Here is a 15144-nt window from a genome sequence, read left to right as displayed (position 1 = left end):
ACAGAAATTGCCATCAGCGCCAGAGCCAACACTAGCTCAGGTGAAAATATTAAGATTAGAATTAGGAGATCATGCAAACATGCCGACATCATGATTCAGAGAAGTCACCATTCTGGAGGGAATGTTGAATTTGCTTTCTACTGACAAAAGAATCTTCAACATTATAAGCTGGACTTTTTATTTGTGATCTTTGTGACTCACATGCATAGGGTTTGCACCTGGGTGGAGCTTTTCTGGAGTCTCTTCCAGGTTGCTTTTGGTGGGAACCCTGCCTTCACCACTCTATTCAGCATGTCAAGATGAACCCTGTCTGAATTCCTTTTAATCTAGCTAGGTGTTTTCTAGCTTGTTTTTAAGTGGCTTTCAATTTCTTCCTCTTGTTCCTTTTTGCAGGAATTTTACTTTTGTTTTCTACATTTAAAAAATAGAGTTATACATTTACTTTTTTATCTATATTTTGCATGGGTGAAGATGCCCTGCATGACAGTATACCATTTATCATGGGTTACTAAAATTGGTCTTTGCAATAGAGACTCTAAATTAAAGCTGCGTCTTTGGAGAAAATTATTTAAAGCAGTGAGTTTAGCTGGGAAAAATTGCTTCAAACACTTGCTAGTACAGTGGTGCCTCGCTTAACGAGTGCACCGTTTAATGACGAATCCGCATAGCGATGCGTTTTTTGCAATCGCTAATGTGACTGCATAACGATGTTTAGATAGGCTAAACATCACATTGCAATGTTTACAAAACAGCTGATTGGCGGTTCCAAAATGGCCGCCGGCTGCAGAAAATGGCCACCCGCAGCGTTTTCATGCCTGCCCTCGCTCACCGGGCAGCAAAAATGGTGGCCGGATGGGGGAATCTTCGCTTACCGGTGAGTTTTTCCCCAATAGGAACGCATTAAACGGAGTTTAATGCATTCCTATGGGTCCCCCCCCCCCCGCATAGCGACGAATCCGGATAGGGGCGTTAATCCTGGAACGGATTAACGTCGCTATGCGGGGCACCACTGTATTGACAGATATATACTACCTATTGCCTTACATAGTCAATAAAAACAGCATTCCAGATATTCTCGGCCAGTGATACCACAAGTCCCACAAAGGGGAACTAGTGCAAGTATTATTCTACCTTGCCATTTCTTCCCAAAGATGGGGACTGGGCAACATTCCCTTGGCACTGTGTTTTTGGACTGATGTTCAGGGGAAGTCCTGTATGACTTTACTCCTTTTCCCCTCATCCCTTGAGTTACAGTAGAGCTTGGGGAAGACAGAACCATTGCCATCCTACATCGAAAGACATAGTGAATGCCGTCATATTTAAACTGTGGTGGCCATGTCAACCATGGTTTACAACACAATTGCTCTTATCTTGTTGGAAGTTCATTAAGTTACTACTATAGTTGTTTCTGTCCTCTCAGAATGCAGGTCAAATTTAGTATCCAGATGTTGACATACTGAATCTTAACAGTGTGGAGCATTTGTCTGGGCTAACTTTTTCTTAGAAAATATTTGAAACGTTGGAATTTTATAGAAAACTTTCTATGTGATGCCTGTGTACTTACAGATTGGAACATTTTTTCAAGTTTGAATCTTCAGAAAATCTTCCCAATCAGCCTCCTACATTTTCTGTTATGCTTGTCATTCTGCTACAAGTGAGGGAAAATAGACTTTCATGGTTTTCCCAGATATCTGGCTGCTGTAGCTGCCCATCGGCTAGTAACTATCTTTGGTTCCACTCGGTTCTTTTGCTCAGTGGGAAAGAATGATAGATACACCAAGACAGTTTACTCAGTTAACCAGTGATTGATAGTACAGTGGGACAACTGGCCATTAAAAAGGCTGACTTGATATTCAAATGTCTGAGGTATGCCTGATATTCATGTCTAGCTTGTGTCATCCCCTTTCCCTGGGATGAACAAGTATCAAGCAAATATCAGGAACCATGGTGCCCTGTTCCTGGTGGTGACGTGGTACCTGCCTTGACTCTTTCTGCCCTTGCTACAGAGCAGGTAAACTACAGTTTACTTAAGAATCTTAGGTGGCCCTTCTCTGGGAAGAACTGCTAATGCTGGGTGATGAATTTTACTTTTGGAATGGAAGAGAGTCCAATATTGTCTCTAAGGGCTGCTGAAGCTGAGAGAGCAAGAACTTTTCAGGTTAGGGAAATTAACCCTTTTGTGTCAGATCCAGTCCTTCACTGACTGAGAATTAGGAATGCTTCTGGAAGTAGCTCTTGAACCTGGTAGTTAAATGACAGGAATGAGAAATATTACACTTCTAACTCCTATTATTATTCACTAGTTGGTGACGTGTATTTGTAATGCTAAAGTTTATATTTTGTCTGATGCAACAATGTGTCTGGTGTCTGTTTTTGGTGAAATTGAATTTTTTGTTACTGTAACAGGTGTATTTTCGGCAGGCTTGGCTCCAGCTGCTTTTGTGCCAAATCCATACATTATCAGTGCTGCTCCACCAGGTGCTGACCCATACACAGCTGCAGGTTTAGCTGCAGCAGCTACACTGGCAGGTAAGAAAATACTATCAGGTCCTACTGTATTCTTTTTTATAAGCAATTTCTTTTAACTTTAAGATCTGAAAATCAGCATATTTATAACCATAAAGGTCTTTCCCCATATGCCCAGTATCTAAGACTTGGATTTCATTCTGTGTACCATATCATATATTGTCACAAAAGTTTTGAGCTTATTTCTCCCTGTGGGTTGTCAGATATTGCTTTGAACACCATCTTATTTACTCATTTTCAAAGAAGTTGCTGTGCTTTGTAGAGTTCTAATATTGAACTTAGTCTTGCGCCCTTTGCTTTGTAGCCACTATAGGCTCAGAAGTGCAAGGGATGCACCGGGCAGTAATCCCTGTGCTTGAATTAGTCTTTGCAGTTGAGTGTCACAGGAACTATCAGCCCAGGAGAAGTGGCAACAACATAATTAAGCTACATACACAGAGGATTTATTCTGTCATGAAGACCTAGTTGCTTGTAGGATAGAGAGAGCAAACTGAGTCTACTCTGCTGTCTGGATGTGCAGTGCTGCTTTTCCTTATCTAGGTTAGCGGCCACTGTAAAGGTGATATGTATGTGTGTTTGGCAGTTAGGCAGCCAGCGCAGTATTCTCAAAGCTGATTTAACTTCTTACATTATGAATCCACATGAGATCTGTCCAGATTATAGTTTTTTAAAATGGCAGTTCCTACAACCATAGTTGGGAGCTTCTAGTTGTATGGATTTTTTAAAAATCAAACTATTTTAAACTTTGAACAGATTAAACAGAAAATATTTAGTCTTTCCTTTTTACTGTAATATGTCCTCCATATCAAAGTCTATAAAGTTACTAAAATTAATCCTTTTGTAAAATGTTGATAGCCCATATCCTTCAGATGATCTGTTAGTGGAACTGAAAAAGAACTTCCCACAGTTTCACAGAAACATTTTAAAACTGTCCCTTTATGGTGATAACACCAAATTACATGAGGAATACAATCCAGCCAAATAAATTCAGGGATCTCAGTGGGAAACTACTTAATTCTCCAGTTGAAATTAGTGGTGTGTAAAATGCTTATTGGGCTGCTTTGGGCTTACAATGCCTTTGCTCTATTAATGGCACTTTGTTTCTTATGTTAATCAGCAAACAGTGAGGGCTGCAGTCATTATCTGCCTGGTCACAGTGCCCATGCATGGGGAATCCCTGGTTTTTAATACAGCTGCATCTAAATAGACTGCAGTGTGAAATGGAAGTTTCTTTTGCATCACCTCTGACTCACACAAATAGATTATCCTTACATAGACCTGTCTTGGAACCTTCTAGAGATCAGTTGAGTGTTTTAGAAAGAATTCCACACTCTTTGCATTGCACATCTCTTTGTGCAGATTCTAGTCACTCTTTCATTTTGTCTGCTGCAGAAGTAGCATTGCTTACAACTTTCCTTATGACTTTTGAGAGCACAGCATTGAATATTTTAATTTGTTCTTTTTCTTCATTTCTTTCTTTTGTTATCATTATCCTGTTCAGTTTGCAATTTCAGCTTTGTGCTGGAAATTAAAAGACATCACAAGTTTTTCTCTCTGCTTAGTTTCTGGGCCTACAGCCCTGACAGCTTTCTTTAAGAAATGTACTGAATGAAGGGCTAAACCCACTATCTGAAATGCTTTGTCTGCCTTGAAGTTTATATTGTTTATCCATATACAGTGTTGTCCTTCTTTTAACTCTCAAGCCAAATATAATAAGACTTCTCTCCCCATTATTTTTTTGAGAGGGGAGGGATGCAATTAATGCATCTGAGGTTGCAGCATGAAACAGGCCTCTGTTTATATGTTCAGTAGGAATATGTTCACGACCAGGACTTATACAGCTCTTAGTGTTGAAAAAGAACTTTTCTCTTAAGTGCCTAAATCTGTGATTTCAGGGCTAGGTTAAGTGCAAGCCATGTTAAATATCAAACATTAGGTAGTTTTGTATTCAGGCTTCAAGAAAGTACAAGACAGTGCCACAAAGACTACACTGCTTTCTAGATATTTCTAAATCGGAGGTATGCAGCACTGATAATACAGTCTCTAATTCAACTGTTGGCAGTCACCTGTTCCTGGTTTAGAGCATATACAAGAGGACCAATATGATCTCAATCTGCACTTGTCCCTTGTTGTTTGTGGATAGATAGCTTGGCTGTTTGCTTGCTTGAATGAATAGATTGAGTGCTGGATGAGTGCCAGATAAGAGTGTTATGGCATTGGGATGGGCAGGGAAAAGGAGGAGGCAGTATAGTGATTGACTGAGTGAGTGAGTGAGAGAGAGAGAGAAGGGTAAGGAGAGGTAAGAGGATTAGATAGGTTTAGATGTAGGCTGAGAAACTAGGATTAGGTTTAAGTTAGGTGAAAGGCTCTATGAAAAATCTTTATCTTGTTTTTTATTAATTACGCCAGCTCTTTGCAGTGTAATCTTGTATAAAATTTAAAAAATCACAATCTTTGCATTAAACATATCTTTATTTTCTGGTATCAGCTATCACATAAACAGCCACATTGGCTGATGGCCTCAGTTCTAGCCATAGGGAAAAAGAAAGGGATGAAAATATATCTTATAAAATGTTTCTGGTTTGAGATCCAGTGGTGACGGCATTACCTATAAGTTTAAGTTTCAGCGAAAGGCTTATAAAGATATTCCTCTCTGGACATTGCCTCTCAGAAGATCAGTGACTTAATGTTTGCTTTTATTACCACAACAGAGCAGTAGGAGTAGTTGCAGGCTAAGGTGGAAGTAAGGTGGAGAAAGGATCCCATTTGCTCAGATGTGTGAAGACAACAGTGTGAAGGGAACAGGGATCTCATTGCAGTTACTTACTTAGGGACAAATACGATGATGATAATGGTGATAACGACAATGATGACAAAGACAGGAACTGCAACTGCTTTTTAGACTCTCTGATCCCATATACATATCTAGATCATTAAAGGCTATATGAGATCAAGCCCTGGTATACAGATAGAGTAGCAGATGAAGGTAGATGGCAGGGGACAACTGTCACACTTGTGCACATCACTAGAGGCCATGCACTATGTCAAGGCAATCTGAATCACTGCTTCCACTAGCTTTGCCTTTATAGAAGTCTTTGCATCTTCTCTTGATTTTATAGCAAATTCTGTATCATTTCTCAGAAAAGTACCCACCCCTTCACGGATTGCTGCCTTGTCGTGGCGAACGCACTTCAGTAATTCAGAGAAGCTATGGGCTGTGATGCAGGGACACCCAAGATGGACAGGTCATATTGGAGAATTCTTGACTAAACGCGATACACCTGGAGCAGGAACTGGCAAGCCACTCCAGTTTTCTTTGCCAAGAAAATTCCATGGACAGAAACAAAAGGCTAAAAGATATGACGCTGGAAGATGAGTCCCTCAAGTCGGAAGGCATCCAACATGCTACTGAGGAAGAGCGGAGGACAAGTACAAGTAGCTCCAGAGCTAATGAAATGGTTGGGCCAAAGTCAAAAGGACGCTCAGCTGTGGACACACCTGATAAGATGCAACTAATTATGGAGCAAAAAATACGGTACATCGAAGGCAAAAAGGCAGGGGAAAAGGAAGGGAGATTCGAATTTCCTGCCCTTTTCCCTGCCTTTTTGCCTTCAGAGGTCTGCAAGGGCTCCTTCCGATGTCAGGGGAAAGCCCTTGGAGACCTCCTGGGGGTCGGATTGCGGCAACGGGAGACCCCCAGGAGGTCTCCGATGCCTTGGAGGAAGCCATCAGAGACCTGGCAGTCCCCCACTGCTGCGAAGGCAAAAAGGCAGGGGAAAGGGCGGGAGGTTTGAATCTCCCGTCCTTTTCCCATGCCTTTTTGCTTTCAGAGGTGTGCAAGGGCTCCCTCCAATATCGGGGGAAAGCCCTTGGAGACCTACTGGGGGTCAGATTGGGTGGTGGAGGACCCCCAGGAGGTCTCCAAGGGCTTTTCCCCCGACATTGGAGGGAACCCCTGCAGAAGTGTATTCACTTCATAAGACACACAAACTTTTCACCCCACTTTTTTGGGGGGGAAGTACATCTTATGGAGTGAAAAATATGATATATGCAGAATACATCATGTGAAAGGCTGGATTGGATGAATCCAAAGCCGGAATTAAGATTGCCAGAATAAATATCAGTAACCTCACATATGCAGATGATACCACTCTGATGGCAGAATATGAAGAGAAACATCAAGAAAGCATCAAAAAAACTATTATAGCCACTGGCCTCATCAGCTCCTGGCAAATAGAAGGGGAAGATATGGAGGCAGTGACAGATTTTACTTTCTTGGGCTCCATGATCACTGCAGATGGTGACAGCAGCCCCAAAATTAAAAGATGTCTGCTACTTGGGAGGAAAATGATGACAAACCTAGACAGCATCTTAAAAAAGCAGAGACATCATCTTGCCAACAAAGGTCTGAATAGTCAAAGCTATGGTTTTTCCAGTGATAATGTATGGAAATGAGAGCTGGACCATAAAGAAGGCTGACCGCCAAAGAATTGATGTTTTGAATTGTGGTGCTGGAGGAGACTCTTGAGAGTTCGCTGGACTGCAAGGAGAACAAATCTATCCATCTTGAAGGAAATCAACCCTGAGAGCTCTTTGGAAGGACAGATCCTGACGCTGAGACTCCAACTTTGGCCATCTCATGAGAAGAAAAGACTCCCTGGAAAAGACCCTTATGTTGGGAAAGACGGAGGGCAAGAGTAGAAAGGGACGTCAGAGGACGAGATATTTGGACAATGTCATTGAAGCTACCAACATGAATTTGACCCAACTCCGGGAGGCTGTGGAAGACAGGATGGCCTGGCATGCTCTGGTCCATGGGGTCATGAAGAGTTGGACATGACTTAATGACTAAACAACAACAACTCCAACTGTAACGATTGAATTATATTATCAGCTGAGTCTCCTCCAGAATAAATCCTGAGCCATTCCACAAGAGTCATGACTGTCTCTTCTGGGTTTTTTGGAGCATTTTTTTAAAGGTATGGTCCATACTGATGAGTGCAAAGGTGATAGGTTTACACAGCCATCCACATTCATGTGCCACTACTGTCTAGGTGCTACGACAAGATAGATCAGTGAGCTAACATGCCAAATGAAGAGGGGTTCCATGCCATCAATAAAGATGCAACAACCCTTTTGAAGACAGTGCAATATCTTATAGTCTGAAAGGGTCATTGCATCATCATTGATGGCATGGAATCCCCCTTCATTTAGCAAGTTAGCTCACTGATCTCCCGTTATGTGAATCGCAGAGACTAGCAGGAAAAGCTGGTTGCTTACCTCAAACTGGTTTGTCACGTGGCCATCTTTGACCTTCGATAACCTATCTGCTCATTCTTTTGTTGTCCGTATCCACAACGGTGGACTAGTAATTGAAAGAGTGGGAAGTGCATGAAGATGGGCACATTGAGGAATAGACAGAGTTCACACAAAAATACTTTGCTGAGTTGTATAAGATTCCTAGATAACTCTGTGAAACTGCAGATTAATCTATTAAGTTAATTGTGCATGTTCCACTCAACCACTATTACAGGTAAGCAAGCTGGGGTTTTTTTGTATGTCTCCCATATCCCTCTGAGTAGCTAATGTTGCAGGAATTCTACAGCTTATGTAATTTGACTGAGTGAAAGGGCTGGAAAGATTACAAGAGGCTGTACTGAAAAAGAGCTGGTCAAACCAGAATTTGCTTCAGTGTCCTGTTGTGCTGCTTATGCAAGTGAATTTAAGATGAGAGAAATGTAGCTTTGTTGGGTTCTTTGGGGATCCCCTCTTTATGGTTGATGCACCTTTGCAGGAAAGGATGATTCCCTTTATGGTAGCTGATCTAAATAGTAAACTAGCAAAGAAAGTTTTTAAACAAATATTAGTTTCTAGCAAATAGTTCTAGCTCTTCTGCTGTCAGCATTCCCCCCTCTATCACTCTTTGCCTTTTGTGATGCAGAGTTACCTTGCTGGGACAGGATAATTCTTTCCTGAACTCCTCTGACCAGTGTGTGGGGGACCTGTCCTTTCAGAATATTAGAGGTGGGGGAGGAATCTAAATTTTATGTATTTTGTTCATTTGTCATGGATTTTGGAAGGTGGGGCAAATCATTTTCTGCTTTGTGACTGTAGGTATCAATTACTGGATCCTCTGTGTCTGAATGTATGTAGTTTATTTTGGCATAATGCAATCAGTACTGTCTTTGACTGGTACAATTACCTGTACATAATACGTGTAGGTTAAACTATCATTTTCTTTTTGGTTAGGACCAGCAGTAGTTCCTCCCCAGTATTACGGAGTTCCTTGGGGAGTGTATCCAGCCAATTTGTTTCAGCAGCAAGCAGCAGCTGCAGCAAACAACACAGCCAATCAGCAGGCTGCATCACAGGCACAACAAGGACAGCAGCAGGTAAATTAGAGACAAATAGAGAGGCATACACATCTGAAAACTTAGAAATGTCTGTCTCCTTGTAATGTTTCTTGTGATATATGGTGCATTAGTATATGCATATGATTGTTAGTATGTATAATAGTGCACAAGTTGTGCACTTGCCATGCCAGATAATCTGTTCAATTAATAAACTTTTAATTTTTCCACCATGCTTCATTTTGAAATGGCATGTAAACTTTCAGCTTCCCCTTTCCAGAAAGGGCAGTTAGCTTTGTGAAAAGCCATTTCTCAGGTTCTAAAGACTATTTCCTGAACTGTAAAGACAGCTGAATTGGAAGATGACATACCTCCACTTTTGAAAGCCAGGCTTCAGCTGAGTTCTGTGTTTGTGAGCCAGCCAAGAATCCAGAAACCAACAGAAGCCAGGTAGAAAAAGAACAAAGAGAGAACTGATGGGATCAGCCTGTTAGTGCAATTTTTGTGTAAACTATTATGCTGGTCAAACTTCACTGCTGTTTTGGAATTTGTCTACCTACCTCCCACCTGGTCTCTCCCAATTGATACACCTGAAACAACTGTAGCTGTGATGGTGATGTTTAAGTATCTCGCTCAGGACAGCTAAACATCATCAGTAATTTCCCGTGTCCTTAGTGGGTCCCAGATTTTATGTGCTGTCTTATTACATTCCATCCATCAGGAACTGTTACGAGCCATGTAGGAGCTGTCATTTTCAGAACAGTGCGAAGGGGTGACATCAGTCTTTCTTGGCCAGGAATCCCATATAGCTGTCAGATGGGATCCTGAAAGAAGAGTTCATGTTCATCCTTCAGTTCCTTGTTTTCTATAAATAAATAGATAGATAGATAAGTAAGTAAGTAAGTAAGTAAGTAAGTAAGTAAGTAAGTAAGTAAGTAAGTAAGTAAGTAAATAAATAAATAAATAAATAAATAAATAAATAAATAAATAAATAAATAAATAAATAAATAAATAAATAAATAAATAAATAAATAAATAAATAAAGGAACCTTGTATTTTCTGAAATACAATGGAAGAAGAGAAACTGTTGTGCAGTTGATTACAACAGTGCTGGACTACTGTATTACCTGAGTGTGTTCAACTGTGTCTTCTTTCTTTTGCGAAGGGAAGAATAGAAATTTACCTGTAAATCCAGTATTATTAAAAACCTGGGCTCTTTGAGGGGTATTTTTCAATCTCTGGTCTTGATCTGCTAATGGTTTTAATGTAACACTGTTGTGTGAGTTATAAGACATAGAATGAGATGTGTGTTGTCTTTAAGATTGTGGACTGTATCCAGTTATAGCTTTGCACTGGTGAAAGTGTTTATATTGGGCAGGAATATGCTAGATATTCTCCAGTCATTCCTGTCTCTTGCAGTTCTTCTCTATACTGTATACATCTCCAGAGAGTCTCCCAAATTGCAGGAATAGTTTTCTGCAAGGAATAGTGGGCTGCACAGGGGTGGGCTTTGTGAAACTGAAATGTTCCATCTCACATGGAAATGTTTTCTCCTGGTGCAAAGATATCATTGAATACAACCCTCTATTTGTATTGAATTTTGCCAGGCTTGTATGATAATAGTTATCCAACTTCAGCATTCTGTATAGGTGATCTCACACCTGTGAAAAATGACAGGGTTCTGAGTGGCATAGTGTAATAATACAGAGTACATGAAATACTGTATACTAATTCATTGTTTCCTGATCTTGGGTCTCCAGATGTATCTTGGACTGTAACTTACAGAAGCCCTTGCCGGTACAGCTAGTGTTGAAGGCTTCTGGAAGTTTTAGTTGAAGAACATCTGGGGACCCAAGACTGGGAGGCACTGTACTAATTGGTTTTTTTTAATGAGCTTCATTGTTATTAACATTCTCCTGCAAATTTGGTATTTGCCTTTCTATGTGTTGTTGTAAATGTGTTATTACATCTTCTTAGGCTCAATATAGATGTAACATTCTCAAGCTCCTTATTATGGTCAGGATCCCTTTCCACCTGACTCCCATAGTTTTAGTGTAATGTTTTTGACTATACAAAAAACAATAGTGATGGTTTGCTGAGACCATTGCTGGAAGCTGTTTATAAGTTTCATTTGCCTAATAATGATTAATAATAACATGTGAACAGGAATATTTGCATGTAACTGTAGCTTGAGCAAAATTAGTAAAATAGTGTGTGTCTGCAGTGAGCTTTAAAACAAGATTTCATTAATAGCCTTTGTGTATTTAAATAACTGCCTGTTAAAGTAAGATACCTTTGCAAAGTGTTGAACTCTTTGTATTTCACATGAGGCTAACTAGTCTACAATGTTTGGGTGTGGAACCTGAGTGCATGAGCATACAGTACCAAAATGTCACTTGCGATTTATATCCCTTGAAAGAAACTAAATTAATTTTCTAGTTAGTAGTGAAGGAGATGTAAAAGATAAAATGGAAAACCGTCCTGGAAACAGATGATAGTAACATTTTACAATGCATTTACAAATGTGCACGGACAAGAAAAGAGGCTAGTGAAGTAATTCCATTTTGCAATTAATAACTTAGTGGTCAGGGATGGGTTGTGGGATCCTATATTTCTCATATGTGATTTCCCTTCATCCTCTCTGGTGCTGCTAACCACTTAACATTGGTTTATTGTTATATTTGTAACTTTTCCACCACTGTTGCAAGTTGAGTTGTTCTCACTATGTAGTGTTTGAGATTGCTGCTGAAGTAATTCCATTCAAATCCTAGGTTAGGTACACATCCTCGTTTGTATTTACTGTGGTTGAGATCAGTGAGACAATAATGCTGAGCTGTAGTTTAGAGTGGTGGGAATTTGTGTTCAAGGGCTGTGCTGGGAGAATGAGTGTCATTATACAGCCTGCTAACAATCCCTTAAGTAAGTTTTAAGGCCAACAAGTGTTACATCTGCATTGGTCCAAGATTATAAATGTCTTAAAAATGTGTATAACATAGTTGTTTTCAAAATGTTTAGCAATAAAAATTCAAAGTCTGAGAATGGACATAAAGATTGATGTTAAAACTGAAACCTGCGTGTCTGTTTTGCTTATAGAAATGTTGAAACTTGTTACTTTCTGTCTCAGAACTTCTTGTGAGTGATACTGATTTATAGATCACCTAGTGCACTGAACTTGTCTCCTTTGTGCCATAAATCTTCTATCAAATTACCCTAAAATCAAGAAATACACACAACAATATATGTTTGAGTTTTTTTATTAATATCTTATCATTTTCAGACTTCACATTTTAAACAAATAGTGTTGCCCTTGGTTTCTTGTAGGTTCTTCGTACTGGAGGAAGTCAGCGCCCTCTTACTCCCAATCAGGGGCAGCAGGGGCAGCAGGCAGAATCACTTGCAGCAGCTGCGGCAGCAAATCCAGCTTTGGCTTTTGGTCAGGGTCTTGCCACAGGCATGCCAGGTATATGATGATGAGTTAAGGCAACTTAAGAAGACATTCAGACTTAGTCTTTTAAAATCGTGATATGATCACAACAGACAATTTAGTCACAATATAACTGTGTTGTTTAGTGTGCGTAGAATTTTGGAATTTGACTTTCATTGATCATGATTACAGCTGACAGAAAAAGAGCAGGAGAGGTTTGTGTGCACAGCCAAGGAAGCGTGTGCTATTTGTGCAGTCTGCTTTTACTCCTTCTAACATAAGGTGTTAATATCTGCACTGCTCCTGAGAAAATTAAATCAGCTTCCCATTCAAGATGTTTTTAGAAGATCCTTTGTCTAATGCTTTGTATCGAAGAAACATATCCGTGATACTTCCCCATTTCTTTCCCATTTATAACCCTTTGCACCATCCAAGGATCAGCTCCAGAGTTAAGAAATTCTTTGGAATGGGGTTGTGGTGCACCATAGTGGGAGGAGCCAGAAATGAAAGACAGTCCCTTTGGGCAAGTGGAAGAGCCTGCCTTTTCTGCAGTGTGCACTTTAAACCCAAACCACTATTAAACAAATAGTGGTTTGGGTTAATCTATATAGTATTTAGTTTGTGATAATAAATTGCTTAGTATTCTGCTGGCATCTTTTTCAGTGCAGATTCTGATCAATTTGAATTCTGCCATAACTGATTTTAAATGACATTCTTTATCTTGGTGCACAGTACACTTCCAGTAAAACAAGACTTTAGGTCAGTGACAGTGAACTTTTTTTGAGCCCGAGTGCCCAAATGGGGTGGGGGGCAAGCAACCTAGCAGGAGGTGGTGGCAGCGGAAGTGGTGGAGGTGGAAGGGGGAATACTGGACATGGAGGTGCCTCCAGACCCCACTCTGGATCCGCCTCCAGTTGTGCCCAGCCCGCCAGTGCCAGCTGCTCCAGATCCTGCCCTACCACCTGTCAGGACGCCAGCACCGCAGCTGAAGCTGCCTCCTCATGTTTGGCTGCCAGGGGTAGCAATCCCTCTTTGTGCGAGTTGGGGCATTTGTGCCATAGGTTCACCATTGCTGCTTTAGGCTAACATGCATTATAAATTTATGCCACAAACATTTTTACAATTAGAAATGGAACTTCTGTGCATGGAATTTATAGGTTGCACTACCTACATTGCAGTTGTATTTGCTTTTCTGTAAGGTTCAAAAATTGTAACTGGCCATAATGGAATTCAAAATGTCCATTTATACATACTGGCTAGTAATATGACACTTAACATTCTGCAGGATAATGTCCAGCAGTCCCGCATGCAAAGTATAAACTTAAGTGTCTAGGCCTTTGCTCTTTGATTTGACTATGTATCAAAATGCATAGCTTTTCTTCAAAATATTACCACTCCCCAATGCATGGGTTATTCACTTGGTCAGCAGGAGAAGCTATAAGTATAGCCTACCTCATTATGGTTTTAGTGCGATTCAAAAGTTGCAGCTTTTATTTCTGAATGAGGCAAGTGATTCTTTTCCCCTAGAGACAAAGGGAGAAAAATGGCCACTGAAAGGATTATCGTTGGTACATGAGACATAAACTTCTGTTCTTGCATAGGTTATTTGGGAAGCACTTTGAACTAGAACTGTTTTATAATAATAATAATAATGAAGCCTTTGCATTTATTATTTGCCCTGAAGTGCTTTCTGGTATTTTGTAAATGTTGAGTGAATACCTACGGACCTGATGTAAGAATTCTTTGAAGTCCAATGATGGGAGCTTATTCAAGATGTTCAGATTATTCTGTTGTGTTTAAGACTAATAGTTGGCTTCATCTTGCAATCATCACTACCTAACTTTATCCACGGCAGATCTCCTTTGAGCATTTGCAAGCATTTCCCAACATAAACTAAAGCTACAATCATTAGCACGTACACTTTGGAAGGAAGCCCTGTTGGGTACAATGGCCATACTTAATAGGATGGCATTGGGCAGCATAATCCTGTGCCAGGTGTGTGACTTGATTCAGTGGGGCTTCTCCCCAAGAGTGTCTGTTCAGGATTGTTGCCTTTGTCACCTGCCATTTTTAGTTGGGAAAGAGTGGGAGAGGGATGCTTTTTCAAGATAGATTTGTGTGTTTATATAAAATGTCACTTGTTATGCATACAGGATAAATGCTCAACATTTGAATCATAACATGCTTTGATAGTGGGCATAAACCTTTGTACAACATTTTTAGAGTTATTTAGACTAAGAGGGTGTACAAGTGAAGAACGTTTGACAGAATGAAACAATTTTATTTGAGTTATCCCAGTAATACAAAGCAGCACAAGTGCTAGCTAATTGTACATAAATATTTTTGAAGAACAGAATGATTTGAGCTTCTGATTTCGATATAATTTCCATTATCATAACTAAATAGATCCTACATCCTGGTGCAGCTATGGATAATCCTGGATGAAGTGGTTGTTGAAGCAGTTTGCGGAAATCAGGCAACTTACATTTGATGTTATAAAAGAAGAGTACTGGCAGTGCCATAGGAAAAGCTCACACACTACCTTAATAACCATAATAATATACCCTCAAGTCAATTCTGACTTGTGGTGACTCTTTCCAAGGTTTTCTAGATAGAGAACACACACAAGTGGTTTGTGTCTTCTAAGGGCACCCTGGGACTGTGCAGTTTGCTCAGCACTGTATAGTCTAGCTCTGGTGGCAGGAGGCACAGGGGGGGGATTCGAACTCCCAAACTCTGGTTCCGCAGCCAGATACCCAAACCACTGAGCTATCCAGTCAGCTATAGAATGCCTTACTTTTATTGTTTAACTGTGTTGCATGTACTTTGGAGTACCAAAGTTTG

General features: G+C 40.3%; 1 protein-coding gene across 22 annotated transcripts in view; it reads left to right on the top strand.

The window, feature by feature from the left end:
• PUM2 (pumilio RNA binding family member 2) overlaps window positions 1-15144 on the top strand; it is a 108088-nt gene that overhangs the window by 48083 nt on the left and 44861 nt on the right. For 19 of the 22 annotated variants that reach the window (XM_078388685.1, XM_078388670.1, XM_073002046.2 and 16 more), the window contains exons 8-10: window positions 2407-2529; window positions 8776-8918; window positions 12198-12336. In XM_078388685.1, the coding sequence (XP_078244811.1) occupies window positions 2407-2529; window positions 8776-8918; window positions 12198-12336 (405 nt within the window). The remainder of the gene's footprint in view (window positions 1-2406; window positions 2530-8775; window positions 8919-12197; window positions 12337-15144) is intronic. The other 3 variants (XM_073002087.2, XM_073002062.2, XM_073002059.2) reach the window with 1 other exon arrangement.

This window comes from Pogona vitticeps, chromosome 1 (assembly GCF_051106095.1).
Source record: "Pogona vitticeps strain Pit_001003342236 chromosome 1, PviZW2.1, whole genome shotgun sequence".
In the NCBI taxonomy this organism is placed as follows: domain Eukaryota; kingdom Metazoa; phylum Chordata; class Lepidosauria; order Squamata; family Agamidae; genus Pogona; species Pogona vitticeps.
This window is presented reverse-complemented; position numbering and strand designations above follow the sequence as displayed.